Raw genomic sequence first — 21003 nt, 5'->3', positions numbered from 1 at the left:
GTGGGGGTGTTTGGTAGCGTGGACCCACAGTTGGAGGCTGACCCAGTGGTCAGTAGTGCTGCCCCCTGAACCCTGCCCTGCCCAAGGCTGCAGCTGGGCCTGGGGGTCCAGGGTGCTTCGTTGTCTAAGGGCCCACAGCTGCTCGCTGGACCCAGCGTCCCACGGGCCTTTTCCCTGGTCTGCTGCTCTGGCCGGAGGCGGGATGGGCACATTCTTCCCGCCTTCCTGGGGCTGCTCACCGCCAGGCCCATCCTCCTGTCCTGCTCCTGCTCCCGCCCCGGGGCCCAGACGAGACTGTCCTCCCTCCTGTCACCTTGCAGACTGCGCCTGCATCTCACCCGACCAGCACGAGTGGCGAGCACAGGTTTGGGGGTCCAGAGACGGCACCATCGCAGAGCCCCGAGGCAGGCGAGAAGGCGTCTCGGCCCTGGCTGCACCCCGAGGCCCTGATCACCGTCTTCCAGCAGCTGGGCCGCCAGAGCCCAGAGTCCAGAACGGTGGGTGCCCGCAGGGGCCCAGGGCAGGGCGGCCGAGTGGGTCCCCGCAGCCCCGAGTGGGGGGTCCTCTGGGGGATTGAGCTCAGAACGTGGGTGCGCGACCGGTGTTCGGTGGCCAGGGGCCAGGGGCATGCCACGGCGAGCAGAGGAGGGAGCGGGGCCGCCAGTCCGGCTGGCATCAGTCACCCTTCATTCCATCCCCCGCGCCCCATACCAGTCCCACAGCGTTGGGTAAGAGGAATCCGCAGGGTTGGGGACAGTTTCGCAGAGGGGAGGCTGTGTGGTTGACAGCCGTCAGGCCTGCCCCGAGGGGGAGCTGCTTCCCCGACAGATTCTCGTCCTGCCGGAGATCCACTCAGGGCACAGCTCCATCTCAGGCTGTTTCTCCTTTCCTCAGTGAAACCCAGTGAAACAGTCATCTTAACTTCTTAATAATATTTGTCGTCATTTTGTATGGACACAGTGAGAGATCCGTTAAGCTTGTAGGGTGGTTCCCCGGGGGACATCTCGCTATCGATCCCAGACTACAGTGCTCAGGCCAGATTAGTCCTTCCTAACCCCAGCAGGGTCCTTGTCCAGTCTCTTCTCTTTGGGTATGAGAGTTTGTTCCGCGACCATGCTCTTAACTTATCGTAAGTTTAATGATGCTTGGCCTGTCCCATCTCAATGCCAGGGTAGCTCGTAGCTGGCAGCTTGCCCGGGGTCTGCCCAGTCCCTTGTTGGGATCCTGCTTTGGGGTGCTAGGAAGGAAGGGCAACTGAGGCTTAAGTTGAGAGAACAGATGCCCAGGGGTGAATATCATTCGGAGTCAGTCAACTCCCAAATTGCAGAAGCAGAGCATTAAAGTGTCCGTCCAAGGAGGACATCGCTCTGAAGTGACCAGGCAAAGGACTTAAGGAGAAGACAGAAGCAGTATTTCACTGACGTGTACAGAATCCAGAGTCCGCAGAAGATCTGACTTTCCAAGTCACAGGGTCAGATTCGGGGATGTCGGTGGTTAACAGACAGGGGAAGAGAGCACAGAAGAGAGGTCACAGATAAACACGGGGTGGGGGGCAGTGCCTCAGGAGCACTGGGATGGGCATAACCCAATAAACCTGAGCTCTAGGGGGGGGGTGGACGAGGACAAACCAGTGTTGCCCAGCAGTGGGCAGGGCTCGGGACACCGAGGCCCTGTGCTGCCCGGGTCCCCTTAAGGCGGCGTGTGCCTTTCTGGTGTGCCGGGAGTGGGGTGGGGGGGGTGGGGGGGTCGTACCCTCTGCCCCAGGGGGGCGTCTGAGGGCGTGTGGCTTGGGACGGCGCCCAGAGGCATGAGGTGTCGTGTGGACACACCTTCCCACACGCTAGCACCCAGAGGCTCACCTGACCAGTCTCTAAGCAGTGTGTGTGTGGGGGGGGGCACGCTCTCCCGTACCTGCCAGGCAGCCACAGTGCCACCCTCGGGGGTCCTTTGCAGAGTCAGTGCCCTGCCCCAGGGACCCCCCCTCCCACACACACCCCTCTGTTTCTCCCCAGTGCTGTCGGTCACTGTCCAGCAGCAGCTAACCCAGGGTCAGGGCGCAGGGTGGGGCAGGTGCCGGGACATGACCAGCCCTAGCCACCGCAGGGCACCAGGCACCCAGGGGTAGCCTTGGCTGCAGCACTGACCCATCGGCTCCGTAGCCTGGGCCGAGCAGTGAGCAGGCTGGCCGCAAAACGCATGAGAATCCGTGAGCTCGGGGCCCTGGAGAGATGGTGCCTGGGCAGGGGGCTCGCCCTGCTCACAGCTGGCCCAGGGTTGACCCTAGATACCCGCGGGGCCCCCTGGGCCTGCCAAGGGTGATTGCTGAGCACAGAGCTAGGAGCAAGCCCTGAGCACTGCCAGGCGTGGCTCCCCAGTGGAAACTAAACAAAGTCGAAACATGATTCGACTTTCTGAGGGCGGGAGAGAGAGCACAGCAGGACGGGCACTTGCCTTCCGTGCTGCTGACCCACGCTTCATCCCCAGCACCCAGCGTGTCCCCTGAGATTACCTGGGAGCAGAGTGAGCCCCGAGCACCCCTGGGTGTGGCCCCTGAACGGAAACAAAAAAGTTAAAGCGGTTCGAGGATTATTAAAAGCTTAAAGTGCACACGTCTTGCTTAAAGGGTACTTTAAAAATCCTACTTTTGAAGAATAATGTTCTTGAATTTGTTTGGGGGCCCCACCCGCGGTGCTCGGGGCTTACTCTCGGCTCTGTGCTCAGGGATCCCTCCTGGGGAGACGCTCGGGGTGGGCGCTGGGGGCGGCCTGTGAGGAAGATGCCCTCAGCCCTGCTCCCTCTCTGCACAGAGGGGCACCTTCAGGGGCTGGCAAGGCCCTGCCACTCCCGCCGATGCGGACGGTGTTGCGTCTGGGTTTCCGCCTTGCCTGGCACGGGCCGAGTCTCACCGCGAGCGCGACGCCCCCCGCCCCCCGCCCGGCCTGCCCCCCGCCTCCCTGGGGGCCGCCTCGGGTGACTGGCAGGACGAGCCCTTCCGAGACCCCCGTGAGCGGCGTGGCTGCGTGCCTGACGGCCGTGGGCTGACGCTCTTCCTGCACAGTCCCGTGAGCAGGTCAAGACGAGCTTGTGGCACGACCACTTCGCGGAGTTCGGCAGGACCGTCTGCATGTTCCGCACTGACAAGATCCGCAAGCTCGTGGCCATGGGGGTCCCGGAGGCCCTGCGTGGCAGACTCTGGCTGCTCTTCTCAGGCAAGTGCCGGGCGGCGGGCCCCCCGCTCCAAGCCACAGCCGAGTGCTGTCCCAGGTGCTCCCGGGCCTGGCCGTGGGCCGCTCTTCTTCCAACGGCCCGTCGGGTAGCAGGGAAGCCCAGGGTGCTGGCACAGTGCCTGCTTCCCCGTGTGGTGCCCTGGACACCCCCCGGGGTCCCGAGTGCAGAGGCAGGAGTGAGCCCCGGGCACTGCTGGGGTCCCTGCCACCCCCACGGATGCACCAACCATGTACAGCTCCATTTTCCCAGATGAACAGACCCACACGCGGGCCTCATCCCGAATGCCTGAGATTCAGCCATCTGGTCATTCCAGCTATTCCTGCCCTATAAAAGCCACTTCCTGACTTGCTTTAGTAGGGGTGGGGTCACGGGGAAAGGTCCGGCAGGTGGCCGCGGGCCCCGGGGCAGGGGAGGGGGTGGTCCCTGCTGAGGGAGGGGGCGGGGGAGGCCCCTGGTTCCAAACCCCACGCGGTGGCCCCCAGGTGCCGTCACCGACCTGGCCTCGCACCCGGGCTACTACGGGGCGCTGGTGGAGGCGTCCCTGGGCCGGAGCAGCCCCGTGACGGAGGAGATTGAGCGCGACCTGCACCGCTCGCTGCCCGAGCACCCAGCCTTCCAGAGCGACACGGGCATTGCGGCCCTGCGGCGCGTGCTGACGGCCTACGCCCACCGGAACCCCCGCATCGGGTACTGCCAGGTGCGCCTTCCGCGCCCCCCTGAGTGTCCCCGTGCTCCCCTCCAGGCCCATCAGAGGTGGAGGTGGCCGCCCTAACCCCCCGACCACGTGGGCCAACGCCCCCCCACGGGACGCGCAGGCGTGATGCCGAGTGCCCGGCAGGAGGACGCTGGCCTGTGGGGCCCAGTGCAGACTGGAAACGTGAGGTCTGAAGGGGACAAAGGGGCCACTTCAGAGCCAGGGGCAACAGGGCACCGAGCCCCTGGGTGAGGGGTGGGTTTGCACAATATCCCTACCAGTGGATCTGGGGGTGGGAGGTTGGATGAGCTCAGGGCAGCGCCAGGAGGCTCCTGGTCCCACCCGGAATGGCCCCAGCACAGAAGCCCTCAATAGGACGGCCCCAAGTGCGAGCGTCCCGGCTGTCTTTCGTGGGTGAGGGCGTTGGGGGTGAGTGGGATCGTGCGGGAACACGGAGGCCAGGCCGGGGCCCCTGGGCGGAGGCCAGACGGTGACGCCCCAGCCCCGACAGGCTCTCGTGTGGACAGGGCCTGGGCGCATCCCCCCACCTGGCTTGTCTCTCAGTCCCGTGCCCTCCCGAGGAAGGGCCACGTGTCTGGTCAGTAACGGCCCCTCCTCTGTGGCCCGCGCAGTCCATGAACATCCTGACCTCCGTGCTGCTGCTCTACGCCCGGGAGGAGGAGGCCTTCTGGCTGCTGGTGGCCGTGTGCGAGCGGATGCTGCCCGACTACTTCAACCAGCGCGTCATCGGTGAGTCTGCCCCGCCGCGGCGGTGCCTGCAGCTGGTGCCTGCAGCCGCCCTGCCCCAGCTGCCCTGCCCACAGCTGTCCCCGCAGCTGCCCCGTCTCACAGCTGGTCCCTTCCCATCCTGTTTGCCTCTTGAATGTGCATGATGAACCCGGGCATTTCTTGGCACAGCTTGGCAAACACCTACTGATCGTAGGTCACACGAAACCTGGTTCTGAGCTGAAGAGACAGCGGAGCGGGTGGCACTGGCCTGGTGCGCGGCCGGTCTCTGTGCGCCGGGGTGGCCCCAACACTACCAGGAGCACTGCAGGGCGAGTCTCAACACAATCAGAAACGTGTCTCTAAGCCTGACACAGAGTCCAATGTCCCTACTAGACTGTGGCTGGGGACCCGAGGGCGGGAAGGAAGTGCTTGTGTCCTGGGACTAGGATGAAAGGCTGAAAGGCAGGAGGCGGTGGCTGGTGAAGGCCATGCGGGGAGCCAGGGCTCCTCGCACAGATGCCGTCTGCCCTCTGCAGGGCCCTGCCTGAGGGGGCCAGGAAGCCCGGTGGGCTGCACCCTGGCTGCTGACCTCCGCACTGTCGATGTGAGGTGTTCTCTCCCTCCCTCCCTCTCTCTCCCTCTCTCCTCCCTTCTCTCTGTCTCTCTCCCTCTCTGTCTAGCTCCATCTGCCTCTCTCTTCTTCTCCCTCTCTCCCTTCCTTCCTCTCTCTCTCCCCCTCTCTTTCCCTCCTCTCTCTCCCTATCTCTCCCTCTCTCTCCCTCTCTCTCTCTCTTCCCCCTCTCTCCCCCTCCTTCCCTCTCTTCTCTCTCTCTCTCCCTCTCTCTCTCCCTCTCTCAGTAGAAAGCTATGCACAGATTGTGACTCCAGCTGAGAGATGGGGTGCGAGGCAGGGTGGTGTGAGTGGGACCACTGAGACGGGGCCCAGGCAGGACACCAGGCGGTGGGCAGCGGGTCTCTGCTGTTCTCATGGCCATCATCTTCACTAGACGATGTGGCCAGTGGATGTGTGCTAGGGGGGCTTTCCCCGTTGGGTGGGCTCCACGTGACTCGTGACTCGGGGTATGTCAGGGACACTCACCGTCCCACTCCCTGAGGGCGTTTCTGCTCAGCGTGTCTCCGCATGGCTCCAGGGGCCCTCACCGCCCTGTCCTTGGCCTGCCCCGACCGGCCAGGGGGCGTCCAGCAGAGTTTCCCATGCTGGTGGGACTCCAGTTCCTCTTCCTGCACCCACTCAGCACGCCCCCGACCCTCTCACTCGGCCCTGGTGGATGCCTGGGTGGTCTCAGGGCTCTGGGTTTTCGGGACTAGTGCCAGGCCCTCTGAGTCAGTTGGGGCGCGGGTAGGGGCCGAGCAGGAGGGCTTGCAGGATCTGAGCGTAGGGCTGCGTCTGACCCAGGGAGGAGCGTCAGCCCTGCACCGCGCGTGTGCCAGCAGCCCCAGGGCCTTGGCAGCGTCAGCAGCTCCGGCTCGGCGCCTCCCGGTGACCCCCCTGCCCTCTGCCCATCACTGACACTGGTGCTGCCCTGTAATCAGTGACCAGGTGTTCCTCGGCTCTCCGGACGTGCCCGAGAGCTTTGGTCTATCTTAAAAGAATCCGTTGTTGGGGTTCGTTGTTTCAAGCATAAGACGTTTGGTCAGTTGCGTGCATCCCACGTATTTTCTGAGCTTGAAGTTTGCATTTTTTTCATGTGAAATGCCGTGAAGCACATTGGCCTTGAATTGGGAAGGGATCGAATGGAGGGTTTTCCCCTACGGCCGGACCCTTGTGCGTGGTCGGAACGTCCCTTTCCCTGCGTTTGCTCTGGGACGTTTCGCAGCCTTCGCGTGTGTGTTTAGGCCTGTGGCATGCTTTGGGGATGCCCCCCTCACCTCCGTCAGAGAGGCAGAAGCCCGGAACGCGGCGTGGCCCAGGTCGGCCTCGGAGACAGCGGGCTCAGACTCGAACCTGCCTTCCAGGGGCCCAGGTGGACCAGTCCGTGTTTGAGGAGCTCATCAGGACGCACCTGCCCGCGCTGGCCGAGCACCTGAGTGACCTCTCGACCCTGGCGTCCGTCTCGCTCTCCTGGTTCCTGACGCTCTTCCTCAGCATCATGCCCCTGGAGAGTGCGGTCAGCGTGATGGACTGCTTCTTCTACGACGGCATCAAGGCTGTCTTCCAGCTGGGGCTGGCCGTGCTGGAGGCCACCGCCGAGGAGCTGTGCCGTAGCCGGGACGACGGCCAGGCCCTGCTGGTGCTGGGCAGGTGGGTGGAGTGGCCTGGGGGAGGGTGCGGGGTTGGGGCTGGGTGGGCAGGCACGAGGCTGCGAGGGAGTCCCAGCACCCGGCGGCCCCTGGCCCCTCTCGGGGTTACCCAGCGGCCGGACTGAGGCCTTAGCAGGGCCCAGACTGACCATCCCTCCGGTCGGTCACATTTGCTGGTGTCATCCGTGACCCCCAGGCGCCCGGAGGGGGTCGTGAGTGGGGTGAGGGGGTCTCAGATCTTCGGAGGCTCCCTCTCTGGCCTTCTGCACACCCTGACCCGGGCCAGTGCCGTGGCCTCCCCCTTGCCCTGTGGACAGCAGGGGACGCGGGAGCTGAATGGGGCGAGGCGCTGGCCCCGCGGGACCTGGCTCTGTGCGCAGGTTCCTGGATCGAGTCCGGAACGAGGACAGCCCAGGGCCGGCCTTAGGCAGCCGCCGCGCTGCCTTCTCGGATGCGGACCCGGACGGGCCCCCGGCGCCGGACATCGCGGAGCTGATCCAGGACGCCTACGAGGTATGCGACGCCCCACCCCCGAGCCCAGGTGCCCGGCCTGCGTGACCCCCGTCTCCCCGCAGAGGTTCGGGGACCCGTCGGTGGAGCGACTGGAGCACCTGCGCTGCAGGCACAGGGTCAGGGTCCTGCAGGGCCACGAAGAGACCACCAAGCAGAACGTGGTGAGCACCCGGGGACGTGCCCCTCCACCCCGCCCGACCGTGGAGGAAGCGGCCCTGGCCCTGCCCCCGGCCCGGGACTGACCTCTGCCTTCTGCCTCCTGCAGCTCCGCGTCGTGGCCCCCGAGGTGTCCATCCCGCCCGAAGACCTCGAGGAGCTGTACGACTTATTCAAGGTGTGGACACGCAGGGCTGCCCAGGGCGGGAACGAGAACCCACCCTGGGGCCAGGGCAGGCCCGGGGCGGGGGAGGGGGGTGCGGGGGGGGGCAGGGCAGGGCCCTGGCCGGCAGACCGAGGGGCGGAGATGGAGAAACTGGAGGAGCGGGAGGGTTTATTCGGGGACCACGGGCAACCCCTGCCTCTGCCAGGCTGGGCAGAGCCGCACCCCGGGGAGACCAAGCAGCGCTTCAGGCCGCCTTGGCGGGAGGGGATGGAGGCCAGAGGGCCCTGGGGTGACTGGGCTGGGCCATGCGCCCTGTCCCGTTCCATTTCGGAGTGGCTGGGGGGGGGGGGGGCGTTTGACAGCTGGCGCCAGCGTGACGCTTACGTGGGGAAGGGCGGGCAGCAAGGCGCCAGGGCACCGGGGGGAGATGCTGTCTGAGATGAAGCGGCAGTGGCCCCTGGGCGCGGGGGTGGGGGGAGCCCAGAGCACAGCTGGGGTGGCCCCAGAGCACCCCGTTTTGAGAACTGTGCCGTAACGTTGGTTTAGAGAGGGAATTCCATATCCTGTTTATTTTGTCACAATGAAAAAGAAACTTTAACTTAAAAAGGATACATGTGTCAGAGTTGCCTCGGCTTCTGCAGCCTGAGAGGGCACGACCCTGACTCGCCCGTCCTCGTGGCGTTGCTCAGAGAGCAGTGCTCGGGGCGGGAGCAGAGGGCCGGGCCCTCGGCCCCTCTCACGATCTCGCCCGTCCCCAGCGGGAGCACATGCTGAGCTGCTACTGGGAGCGGCCCGCGCCCCTGGCCCGCCACGACCCCGGCCGGCCCTACGCCGAGCAGTACCGCGTCGACGCCCACCAGTTCTCTCATCTCTTCCGGCTGGTTGCACCCTGGGCCTGCGGGGCCCACACCGAGGTCCTCGCCAAACGGACCTTCCGGCTGCTGGACGCCAGCACAGACAGGCTCATCGGCTTCAAGGCCTTCGTCAGCTGCCTGGGTAGGGCCCCCGGCTGGGGACACGAGCTCGGGCCTCGGAACTGTATCTGCCACCATCTGACTACGGTTTCACGTGTCACTGTGGTGTCCAGAGCTTCAGTGCAGACCTCCTCTCTGACCCCGAGCCCAGAGCCAGCCCTGAGCCCCTGCCTGGGTCACCTTCCTGACAGGCCCCTCGAGAGAGGAAGCCCGGCCCATGGCACAGGTGCCCATCTTCCAGAAAGCAGGGGCCGTGTGGCTCACGGGGCCTTCCTGCCCCTTCCCCCCAGCGTGGCTCTGCAGGTGGGCAGGAGCCGGGAGGCTTTGGGCCCACACGCGCCCTCCCGGTCTCTTTCCGGAGGAGTCGCTGGCCCAGCAGATGTGCCAACTCCTTGCCTCCTCTCAGAGTGTCTCTTCTCTTTTGCAGATATCATGTATCACGGAGAAATGAATGAGAAAATCAGACTGTTATATCGACTCCACATCCCTCCAGGTAGGAGACGTCCAGTCGGACAGTCAGGCCTCGGTGTGGGTCGGCTGCGTGTGGGGCTCTGGTTTCTCTCTCCCCAAATGCTTTTCTTAGCCTGAGATTCTGGGTGTCCCGGTACTGACAGGGGTGGCTCCCTGCACCCCGCCCCGCCCCGCCCACCACCCCGCGCGCCTCCCGCGTCCTGCCCTTCTCCCAGCTCACGGCGTGGTTCCTTCTCCCCACGGAGCTCGAGACCGTGTGAGTGACATTCGCCGGGAAGGAAGGGGCAGACACTCAGTGACTGCGGCCGGGCGGCCTGACAGCCGACCTGGAGGACCCGGGGCTTTGTCTCACTCTGAGACTTCTGGAGCCTCCTGCAGGGACGCCTGTGCCGGCACCCAGGGCGCTGGGTTGGCTCTCTGCCCTCCACAGTTCTGTTTCACTCGGCGTGAGAGGGCGCCTGGCCCCTCTCTGGCCGCCTCTCGCTCTGTCGGCCTGTCTAGACGGAGCAGGGAGCCGGGTGCCCGCGTAGGCTTGCCTTGGATGTGGGCTGGGGGTCCTGGGGCTGGGTCGGCAGAAGGGCATGAAGGCCCAGAGGCTGTTACAGCAGTTGAGAGCACCGGGGCCAGAGCGCCAGCTGGCCTGAGACGCTGCCTCCTGGGAGCCCATCCGGCCCAGCCCCAAGGACAGCCGATGTCTCCAGAGAAAACGCCAGGGGTCCCCTGGAGCACAGAGTGACTCGCAGAGAGAGGAAAGGCAGACAGGAGAGCTGCCCGCACAGGGGAGATCCCCCGGGCAGCTGCCTGTGACCCTGCCTGGGCCACGCCCCCCTGTAGACCTCGGCTCGGCCTTCTGGGCTGTTCCTCTGACTGTCTCCAAGTGAGCTCTTTGGGGACGACACTCAAGCCCCAAGACGAGGTAGAGGGGCTTCTCCCTGGATACGGCCTCACGTTCATGACGAGATTTCAGTGTCACCGCTTGACATACCTGACGCAGGGTGGTCTGCCCCACCCTCCCCCCTGCCCCTGCCCAGCCGTGTCCCCTGGCAGGGCTCGGTGGGCCGCTGTCATGCCGGGATTCAGACCACAGGAGCTGTGTGTGTGCCTCGCCCATGCGTCCTCGCTCTGGCCCAGACAGTTGGTTCTTGATTCTGGATCTAACTTCCTGAGTTCTCCAGATCCCAGACTTGATTCCGAAGGACATTTGGGTCGCCTGGTTGGTTCAAGACATCGCATGCGGCTGAAGAAGCCTCAGAGGAGGGGAGTGCGGCCTCTGCATGGTCCACTCTCTCCAGCTGAGCCATGAGCACTGAGCAGGGAGTCACCCCAGCACTGCCCGGTGTAGCTCCCGAACACACACACACACACACACACACACACACACCATAAAAAGACACTTTCAGGCCTTTGTGACTTCCGAAAATCAATTTTTCTTTTCTTTTTTGGGGGGCTGAGGGCTGGGCCACATCCAGCAGTGCTCAGGGTCACCTTGGACGGTCTTACGAGACTCGATGTGCTGGGAACTCAAACTGGGGTTTGCTGCAAACACAGCAAATGTCTTAATGTCCTGTGCATCGCGTGGCCCCAGAAACCTATCTTTAAAACCTTTTAAATCTACTTATGATTATAATATTTATATTGTGACTCTGAATTGGTAAACAGGAGATTGAGTTTTGACATACTATTTTGCTTACTTAGATTCAACATTTGAATTTCTGATGCAGGCTTTAAAGTTCTTACGAGTCCCCCAGCAGGGTGGAGAGAGGGCTCCGAGTCCAGGCAGGTTCAGACCTGGTATCTGGCTCGAGCTGGTTTTGGTCCCTGGTACTGCAAGGCCCCCTGAGAGTTTGGGAGCAAGTTCTGCACACAGAACCTGGAGTCATTCCCAGGGTGTGGTCAAAACAAACAAAAGAAAACGCACAAAACTAAAATTTCCTTTAAGAAATGTTTTTTTGGTTGCTTCTTGGCGATGCCCAGTGGTACTAGGGGCTTACAGTATTCAGAGCTCCGTGTTCAGGGCTTACTCCAGCTCTGCACTCAGGAATTATTCCTGCTGGGCTCAGGGGGTCTCATCAGGTGACAGAAATTAAACCCAGCCTGGCCCCAGACAAGGCGGGCACCCTGTCTACTCTGCTGCCTCTCTGGCCCCCAAACTCTTTTCAACTAAACACCACTTTACTGAGGCTCTGAGGACCTACAACACCTGTAGATACTTTTATTTAAATAGATTTCATTTACATCCTATGTAAAGTATTTACTTTCTATCACAATGAACTACTTTTTTATGTGATCTGGGGCAAACATCCGAGTCAGGAGAGAAGCCTTAGGGATCCGGAATCATCCTCCGAATTAGAGAATGTGGCAGGCCCCACTGTTGGCCTTTGTGTTGTGGAGAGCAGATGTCCGAGCTGCCATGGGCCATCGTGGCCACACGCAGAGGCAGCCCGTCCCTGTCCTACCCGCCCGGCAACTCTGTGGTTACTGCGGCGTGTGGAGCATGTGAAACCCAAACGCACCCTGAGCAGGGAGTGGGGCGACATTCCAGAAGATTCTCACATCGGGGTCCTTGAGGACGGATGAAGAGGAGGGGATTGGTCATTTCCCCTGTCGATGGCTCTGACTGGACTCTGGAAGGCAACTTCCCAGGAACAGGAGCACGTTAGAAAGACGCGTGACTTCCGCCAGGAGCTGAGATGCCAGCCTGAAGCCAGAGGCCTAGCGGCAGAGACTGTGAGAACGATTTCTCGGGAACTGCATCTGGAGACCCTGTGAGCTTCCACACGAGAGTGCAGTGCTCTCGGGCAGCTGCTGAGACTCCGTGAATGGGCTGTTTTATTTGCAGACTAGAGCTGAAAGCCTCTTCCCCGCTGGGGCCGAGGACAGTGCAGGCTCTGAGCTGACCTGTGTGAAGCTCTGGCTCTGACAGCGGCACTGCAGACAAACCACACGGCATCGTCAGTGCCCGGAGTGAGAGAGCTCAAGCACCGCCTGGGCTCAGTCCAGGGAACCGCGTGGTCCCTTGAGCAATGCTGGAAGGAGCCCCCAGCTGGCCGCAGCCCAGGGGCACCTGTCTCTCCCACCCCGGACATCTGCTTCTGAGAACATTTGTGTGCCAAAACAGTGGCAGGAACCCGGAGCCGGAGCCGAAGGAGCTTTCCCTGACTGAGAGCTCCGGGGCTCGGGAGCAGGCCTGGGCAGGACCAGGCGAGCTGGGTCCAGGCCAGGCCGGGAAGGACGCCTGGGGAAGCGGGGAGTCACGGGAAGCCCACACTGCCAGAGAGGGGGGGGTCCCGATCCGAGGCTGTGCCAGCATCACCTCTGGGCTGACGTTGGAGCCGAGGCCAGATCGAGGGTCTCTCCGGGTGGGGGCCAGAGCGGAAAGCGGCGTCGAGCCGGGAGACCCGGGGAAGAGAGAGCCGGGCTGGAGAGAGGCTGGGGCTTGGCCCTCTGCTCCGCGTGCGGGAGGACTCGCCTTGCACCGTGGCCCCCGTGACCCCCTAAACACAGAGCGGGGATTTGCCCCTCCCCAGGATCCTATCGCTCCAGCCCACGCACACGCTCAGTTACTTAAAAATCACATTTCGTACTGGCAGGAGAGCACAGAGGTTCGGGCCTGGGCCTGTGCTGCCCCTATGGGGATGCTGCTCCCCCGGCATTTCACGTGGTTCCCTGGGCACAGCCTGGGCACAGCTGATTCCCACCCCCTCTCCAAAAACCCCAGTCACATGGACATTGAAGGGGGCTGGCGCGAGTCCCCAGGCTGGTGTTGGGGGCTGGGGGCCGGTCCCCAGGGAGGGGAAAGGGGGAATAAATCCAGGGACTCAGGGACCCCTTCTCCCCAGACCTGCCGGTGAGCAAGGGGCCCTTCCCAAGCCTCGGGTGCCACCTCGTGGCTGTCTGACGGAGCACAGGTGAATTTCTGCCTCTGGTGTATTCCTAACGTAGCATTTATTGCCCGCGTGCTGCTTTGTAACATTCGAGAACCCTCAGATGATAAATCCTTCAGAAGTTTGTTTCGGCAGCTGCCTCACTGAGCTCCAGTTTCCCATCCGTGGAGTTTTCCACCCAGTACGCACCCAGTAATTGAGCGTCTTCACATTCAGCGAGCTGGCGTCACCGTCTGTCTCGGAAGGTCTCACCCCCTTCTCCCTGGCCCCCAAAGCCCGCGATGCTTCCCTGTCCGATCCGCCCATCACCTGCATCCCGGCTGCCCGCAGTCCTGGGAGCCTGCTGCTCTGGGCGGGCTGTCTCCGGGTCGGCTGGGTCTCGCCGCTCTAGCTCGGTGCCTTCGGGATCCAGCCCGGCTCTAGGTGCTTCATTTCTCTCACGGCCAACTCCCGTCCCACCTGACAGGTGTGTGAGTTCAGCCAGTGGCGTCACCTGACGGTGTCCACCAGCCGGCATTTCTATTCCTTACATCTTAGAATTAAAGCTCCGTGAATAGTTCTAAGTTTTTAATAGCACAGCGGGTAGGGCGTTTGCCTCGCAGGTGGCTGAGCCAGGTTCGATTCCTCCGCCCCCCTCAGCCCGGCAAGCTACCGAGAGTCTCCCGCCTGCACGGCAGAGCCTGGCAAGCTCCCCTTGTCGTATTCGATATGCCAAAACCAGTAACAACAAGTCTCACGATGGAGATGTTACTGATGCCCGCTCGAGCAAATCGATGAACAGTGGGAGGACAGCGCTACATGTTTCTTTATCTTTAGTGTGCATCTATACCGGCACATGTATCTATACCAAGATACTAAGTGGCAGTTCTGTTTGATGTTTTGGGGAGCAGACAGTTTTCTTTTTATTTCTTTATAAAGTTGTACACAGTATTTAATTACATTTACTATCCGAACACCAATCCCACCACCGTTACACCTTCCCATCCCCAGATTTCAGATATTTCTGCCCTGCCCCTAATGCAGAATCGAAATAATTTATTTTGTATTGCTTGTTATGAATAATCCGCTAAAAATGATCCAAAAGAGGTTTTTTAGAGTAGGGCGTTTGCCTTGCACACAGCCAACCTGGCCGACCCGAGTTCGATTCCTCCGCCCCTCTCGGAGAGCCCGGCAAGCTACCGAGAGTATCTCGCCCGCACGGCAGAGCCTGGCAAGCTCCCCGTGACGTATTCGATATGCCAGACACAGTAACAACAAAGTCTCCAATGGAGACGTTACTGGGCCCGCTCGAGCAAATCGACGATCAACGGGAGGACCGTGACCGTGAAATGTGGTGTGCTGCTCTCGGTAGATCGGTGGTGTAGGGTATGAGGTGTCCAGGAACGGGTTCCCTTATGGGTGAGCCCGTCGGACTGTGTGGAGAGTGGCCGTGAGCCTGGCGAGGTTGAGTTCTGGTTCCGTTGGGGTGGGGGGAGAGGGGAGGGCCCACCCCACCCGCCCCCTCAGGCGGGCCTTGAAGGAAGCAGCCTGGAACCGACAGGTTTCCAAAGTGGCCCGGTCCCCCACATCTGACCAGTAGTATGCAAAATTCCCAGTATAATCACATAAAAATACCATGTTTCCTTCCCTTTGTGCGATCACAGGGTTTACATGCTTGCTGCCGTGTTTGGACACGCGCACGCATGCGCACACGCACACACACACACACACACACACACACTTCTGACGTGTGCTTGTGGGACGCACCTGCCTGTGCTTGTACACTTGCCAGGCGTGCGCAGCATCGGCGCAGTGCTCACAGCAAGCCTGCCTCCAGGGATCCTCTGCTGCTGCTGTTTGGGGGGGAGGGATATAGCACACCTGGCAGTGCTCGGGAGTTACTCCTGGCTCTGTGCTCAGGAATTACTCCTGGCAGTGCTCGGGAGTTACTCCTGGCTCCTGGCAGTCTTTGGGGGACTACATGAGATGCCAGGCATTGACCCGGGTTGGTTGCACGCAAGGCAGATGCCCTCCCCACTGTGCTCTCAGCCTGTGTGGAGTTCACAGAGACTCTTGGGGTGATCATTCCTGGGCTGTGATAGTCCCGTCCCTCAGCCGGGCTGCGGGCTTTACCTGCTTTCACTGAAGACAGTCTGTTTCCCAAGCCCCTTCTGTGTGGCCTTACAGATGGGATTATCCTCCAGACGCTTCCCGGCCAGTACTGGCGGCGTCTTCTGGCTCGGTATATTACGGATCACATTATCCAGGTGCAGCTAGGAAGGCCATCATGTGGTGTGAGACTCATGCACAGTGCTCACTGGTTGTCCAGGTCCAGAATTTGTAAAGCTGACGAAGCATGAAGGCTGTTCCTTTTTCTTTTTTAAATTTCTATCAGTGAAACACCATGAGGTACAGTTGTAGACTTACGAATTTTTGTGCTTGGGTTTCAGTTATACAATGATCGAGTTCCCATCCCTCCACCACTGATCCCAGTATCCCTCCCACCCCCATCCCCCCATCCCCCCCTGCCTCTGTGGCAGGGCGTTCCCTTTTGTTCCCTCTCTCCTTCTGGGTGCTGTGGTTTGCAAAAGAGGCACTGAGTGGCAACCATGGTCGGTCTATAGTCTACTTTCAGCATGCATCCTGGGCGGATCTTCCCAGCACCCTTTGTTTGATGCTCCCTTCTCTATCTGAGCTGGAAGTCTGTTTCTTTACCAAGAAAGTTAAATGACTGCCAGTTTTGCCTGGAAGACCATGATTGGTTCAATCTCTCTTTTTTTTTTTTTTAGCGCTCACTGAGGATGACCAGGATAGCCATTCTCCGCTGAAGAGCCCTCTGCTGTCCACCTCCAGGCCCCTGGTTCTGGTCAAGTCCAACGGCAAGTGCCCTCCTGCTGCTGTCCCTGGCGGGTGGGCTCCCTCCCCTCGGTGCTGCCCATGTCCAGGCTCTGGTGTGGTACCCCTGCACCACACCTGGACAGTGGCAGGCCTCTCACCTGCCACTCCGGAGTTCTCGCCTCACCGCCCGCCTTCAATACCTGCATCCTCTTGGCTTTGGCTTACATGTGTCCCCTCCGTCCAGGTGACGCTGCTGATTATCAGAAACAGCTGAAGCAGATGATCGAGGATCTAGCCAAAGAGAAGGAAAACGCCGAGAAGGAGCTGCCCCAAATGAGCCAGGTATAGCCTTTCTCTCTGCACAGAAGAGCTGTTTGCTAAGTGGCTTGCACAGAGGTAAATTTGAAAGCAGGTTTGGGATCTTTTACCCCAAAGCCAGGCTCGAAGACTCTTGTGACTCTGGGTCTGGAATAGAAGGATCAGCTGGGAATGTTGAAATTGTGGTCCACGTGGATATTCGTTACTGAGCTGCTCACAGCAGGAAACTGCACACACGTTGCATCTTTGAAGACATTTTCAAACGCATTTTTTTCAGAACGTGATGTATTTCCTAGCGTGATGACCATTTGCTTGCGAGCTCTGTGGATTCTTCCCTTGGAAACTATCGGGCGGACGGGTGGGGGGGACAGCAGGGGCGGGAGGCGCAGTAGCACAGCCGGCACCGTGTCCTGCCAGCCACAACAGCCTGCAGAGTACAGCAGGTGAGGTGCTACGCAGCCACACACCACACACAGGCCCCCAAGTCCCCTGGGACTGGCCCCAGAGCACTGTCGCCTGCGGCCCCCAAACCGAAAGCTAGCAGGTAGGAAGCCAAGGGCTGGGTTTGACCCTGGCACCAAATGGTCCCACAAGCACTGGGCCAGCAGAACCCTGAGCAATGCCCTGGGCCAAAGTAAAACCACAGCGTTTCGTCGGAATTCTTTATACAGTTCCCGTCAGCCTGTCCTGTGTCCTGCAGGCTACCGGGGACCTGAGTTTACACCAGGACTTCTGGTTTCTTTGGAAATACTTCTCCCAGCATTTGGAAGTTTCTTTTCTGGGCTAGTTGTGAATTCTGCTTTTCTGTCTTGGGAAATTCCCTTCAATCTTCCTTCTGTTCCTTGGGTATAGAGATTTTGTCTGCTGAGAGTGGAATATTCCTAGCTGGTATGTTATTTGAGGGTCTTGGAACCCGCAAGACACCACATAGGAAGGTCCCACTATGGGATCGTGAATGAAATTTGTAGTCAGTTTTAAACCTCCTGATCCAGAGCTGTGAAGTTACCCAACTCCTTACCTAAGAATCGTGTCAAAGTACTTAGAACATTGTATAATGTTGTAATCGGTCTTTGCTAGGTTAGCAGCACAAGCCTCATACCAAGCCACGTCGCACAGGCCGAGTGCTGCTCTCTGGCAGCCGAGCGGCCAGCGCGCTGGACACGGCCACTCGCCTCCTGTCCTGGCCAAGGAACCCACTCCTCAAACTCAGGACCTAGTGGGTGAAGGTCCCAAATGCGTTTAGGCAAATCAAGGTAGTCTGTGAGGTGTATCAGCTGCACCTGGACCCATTTACCTGGCATAAGCTGCGGAGCGCCTATCTGTGGGACTCTGTCATATACTTTCCCTCTTAACATCACAAAGTGTACTGGGAAGCCTGCAGTGAGTCCACGGGAACGGAAATGCTGCTTCCGGTATCCCTTGGGTGCCAGTGACTTCACTCCTGGTCATGCGTCTGCTCTTTCTTTCCAGAGAGAATTTATCCAGTTCTGCAAGACCTTGTACAGCATGTTCCATGAGGACCCACAGGAGAACGAGCTGTACCAGGCCATGGCGACGGTGACCACCCTGCTGCTGCAGATTGGGGAGGTGGGGCAGTGGGGTCCCCGGGCACGCGAGGAGCAGCTGCCCGCAGCTCAGTGTCCCGACCAGGACTTGCCTCCCGATGACCCTGGAAAGGCTTCCCGAGGCTCCCAGCCTGGCCCCCGGGAGGCTCAAGGGGCCGATGGGGACTGGACTGTTTCCCTAGAACACATCTTGGCATCACTCCTGACTGAACAGTCACTAGTCAACTTCTTTGAAAAGCCACTAGACATGAAACCCAAACTTGAAAATGCCAAGACGAACCAGTACAGCATCAGGACTTTGGAGATGAGCTGCCGGGCAGCCACAACTCCAGCCGAGTGACAGCCGCCAGGCCAGCCTTGCACCCACGTCTTCAGAGGCCTGTTGAGAATACACGGGCACGCGGGTGGGGAACCAGGCCACCTCACCCATCAGCCTGGGCAATCCTAGGCTGCCAGCCCGACCTTCTCTAACAGGATGCAGGAGCTAGGTCTGGCTTATTGATCCAGACAGAATGGAAACAAGTTGGAAACAAACTTGCTTTCCAGAGCGTCTACCTGGGCAATTTGTTTTTTGCACTAATTTTGTTTCAATGCTGGTAATTGAAACGTTAGAATATATTTGGTTGTATTCATTTTTGTTCCCCCCCAAAATCTTGTATACAAAACTTGCTTTCAATATTGGTCTCCCGAGTTTTTAAAGATAAAGATTTTTGTATTGACTCACTTGATGGCTTTAAGAAGTGTTTAATGCTGGGCAAAGCGAGAGGCCAGAGTGTCCTCCACGCTCCATTCTGAGCGAACAGCTCCGTGACATCACTGACACCTCACTCCGCTGCCTGTCTCCCAAAGGCCTAAAGAACCTGAGTAAACTACCCCCGTGTCAAGGCCGGACTTGAATGGTACTCTAACCCAAGCTCCACCGCAAACCAGGACTAGAGAATGCAACGGGCCCATTGAAAATAAGCTAATTCAGCACCGAGATGCACACACATTCATTTTAGGCATCAATAAGCCCACCCAAATCCAGAAACTCCCAGGCCAGAGAGGTGGGAACGCACCATCTCTGGATACCCCCTGCAAGTTACAGACAATGAAGGAAAACCAGAGTACAAATGTCATTTCTTAGTTTATTGCATCATCAGCTCAGTTCTCATCCACATTGACTGTCTGCAGATCTGCAAAACAAAGGGCAGGTGGGCTGGTCAGCGCCCAAGGACAGGAATCCAAGGTGTCAGCCAGCACACATCCCTGGGGTGACCGGGACTTACTTTTGAAAGTGGTGACAGGCACATAGGTAACCAACGTGTAAAGTTTGTTTGGGGAATCTTCATCCTCGTTACGCTTTCTGGATAAACGCACACGGATCCGGTATGGGACATTCCTAATAAAACACGGGGATGTGGTAGTTGTGTCCAGTAAGGAACCGGTCACCACCTCGAACCACCCTTCTCTGCTCGCCTGCACCCAAGGCCCTGCCCTCTGCTCCGCTACCACCAGCCAAAGATGCTAGGAAACAAACCCAACTGACCCGACTAAATGAAATTTCGGGACACTCAAGTGTCCTAGTAGGGAACCCCCTGACGACAAAAAATAGGCCGAAAGGAAACGCAAATGGCTTCTCTTGCCCTGACCACCAAAACACTGATCTTGGTTTTAGCCTGTCGAATATCAACTTGGTAGCAGGACCAGACTATGCAGCAACACTGGTGGCAGGACACGCTATTTCCACGCACCACTCCCAAGGTCTCTGGGAGCCGTCCACGCTTGGCCCGAGGCAGGCACCGGGTGTCGCCCTAGCCAGGCCCCCTCCCCCTCAGGTGGTCAGCAACCCCCCAGTTGGCTCCATACAACTGCCTTTTGCAGAAAACAGCCTCAATGGTCTCTCATGAGGGTCAAACAGAAACCCGCATTTTCTGCCAGGACCACAGAGGTCCCACGCTGCAGGTGCCATCGTGTGCCCATGCTGCCCCACCAGCCAAACACACACCAGCCAGTGGCTGGCAGCCCCAGCTCGCCAGCGCCCGCCCGCAGGGCCCGCACCTGATGCCCTTGGCCCAGACCGCCTTGTTGAGCCGGGTGTCGATGCGCACGTCCGGGGTGCCCATCTCCTTCATGGCGAACTTGCGGATCTCCTTGAGTGCCCGGGGGGCGCGTTTCTTGAAGCCCCTGCGAGGGGACAGGGGGGGACGGACAGAGTGTCAGCGGAGACTTGCTCTCGCAGACCTGCAGTCGGGCTCCACCAGGAACCGGGACCAAGACGACACCGATCCACTCCCCACCCTGCCACCCCACGCCCAAAGGGCGCCCTACAGGTCGCTAACACACCAGCCAGCCCGCGTGGACACTCCCGGGTCAGAGGGACCCGCTGCCTTCCACGGGGAATCCCCTTGCAGGGTCTCTGGCGGCGCCCCAGGGTCCCAAACGCCGCAGACCTCCAAGCTCCCAGCCCACGAGCAGGAGAACCGAGGCCGGGGCCCAGGGCAGCCCACCCACACCCACGTGTCTGCACCCTGGGACCCTGGGAGACGGGGGTCCTTCGTGCCACCAGGTTGCACAGTACAGTGGGCGCTGCCTGGGGCCCCCAAACGCAGCCTGTCCCCTGGGGGGCACAGACGGCTGGGCCGGCCGGACCCCGCCTGGAAAGCGACCCAAGGTACCAGAACCGGGTCGCACCTGTGGGTGTGGAGGCCCGCTGGGGTCTTCGGGGTCTCTGTCCACGCCGGACTCGGAGACCAGCGTGAGAGTGACCCCCGCCTGACCTGGCCCCCTGTCCCGCACCCAACACCTATCCCAGCACCTCAGCACCCAGCTCCCCGGCCCAGCACCCTAGCACCAAGGCCCAGCACCCCAGCACCCCGTCCCAGCACCCCAGCACCCAGCTCCCCGGCCCAGCACCCGCTCCCCGGCCCCCAGCACCCCGTTCCCCGGCCCAGCACCCTAGCACCAAGGCCCAGCACCCCGTCCCCCGTCCCAGCACCCGGCTCCCCGGCCCAGCACCCGCTCCCCGGCCCCCAGCACCCCGTTCCCCGGCCCCCAGCACCCCGTTCCCCGGCCCAGCACCCTAGCACCCGGCCCCCCGGGCCCGCACTCACACGCCGTGGATGCGCTTGTGGATGTTGATGGTGTACTCGCGCGTGACCACCTCGTTGATGGCCGAGCGGCCCTTCTTCTTCTCGCCGCCCTTCTTGGCGGGCGCCATCTGCGCGGGACACGGCGGTGAGACCCC

General features: G+C 60.7%; 2 protein-coding genes across 2 annotated transcripts in view; one reads left to right on the top strand and one right to left on the bottom strand.

The window, feature by feature from the left end:
- Positions 1-18464, top strand: part of TBC1D8 (TBC1 domain family member 8) — an 82614-nt gene extending 64150 nt beyond the window's left edge. The window contains exons 8-20 of the mRNA XM_056116853.1: positions 321-497; positions 3059-3209; positions 3711-3925; positions 4555-4672; positions 6629-6914; positions 7294-7426; positions 7489-7587; positions 7692-7760; positions 8507-8744; positions 9150-9215; positions 15846-15935; positions 16139-16236; positions 17683-18464. Of these exons, the coding sequence (XP_055972828.1) occupies positions 321-497; positions 3059-3209; positions 3711-3925; positions 4555-4672; positions 6629-6914; positions 7294-7426; positions 7489-7587; positions 7692-7760; positions 8507-8744; positions 9150-9215; positions 15846-15935; positions 16139-16236; positions 17683-18117 (2175 nt within the window). The 3' untranslated portion in view covers positions 18118-18464. The remainder of the gene's footprint in view (positions 1-320; positions 498-3058; positions 3210-3710; positions 3926-4554; positions 4673-6628; positions 6915-7293; positions 7427-7488; positions 7588-7691; positions 7761-8506; positions 8745-9149; positions 9216-15845; positions 15936-16138; positions 16237-17682) is intronic.
- A 420-nt stretch (positions 18465-18884) lies between these two features.
- On the bottom strand, positions 18885-21003 carry RPL31 (ribosomal protein L31). The gene is made up of 4 exons (XM_056116852.1): positions 20870-21003; positions 19818-19943; positions 19046-19158; positions 18885-18952 (listed from the first exon to the last, which is right to left on the bottom strand). The coding sequence occupies exons 1-4, from the start codon at positions 20974-20976 to the stop codon at positions 18921-18923; spliced, it is 378 nt and encodes a 125-aa protein (XP_055972827.1). The 5' UTR covers positions 20977-21003; the 3' UTR covers positions 18885-18920.

This window comes from Sorex fumeus, unplaced genomic scaffold (genome assembly GCF_029834395.1).
Source record: "Sorex fumeus unplaced genomic scaffold, SorFum_2.1 ptg000033l, whole genome shotgun sequence".
NCBI classification, from domain to species: domain Eukaryota; kingdom Metazoa; phylum Chordata; class Mammalia; order Eulipotyphla; family Soricidae; genus Sorex; species Sorex fumeus.
The sequence above is the reverse complement of the archived record's forward strand: the minus strand, read 5'-3'. Positions and strand labels throughout refer to the sequence as shown.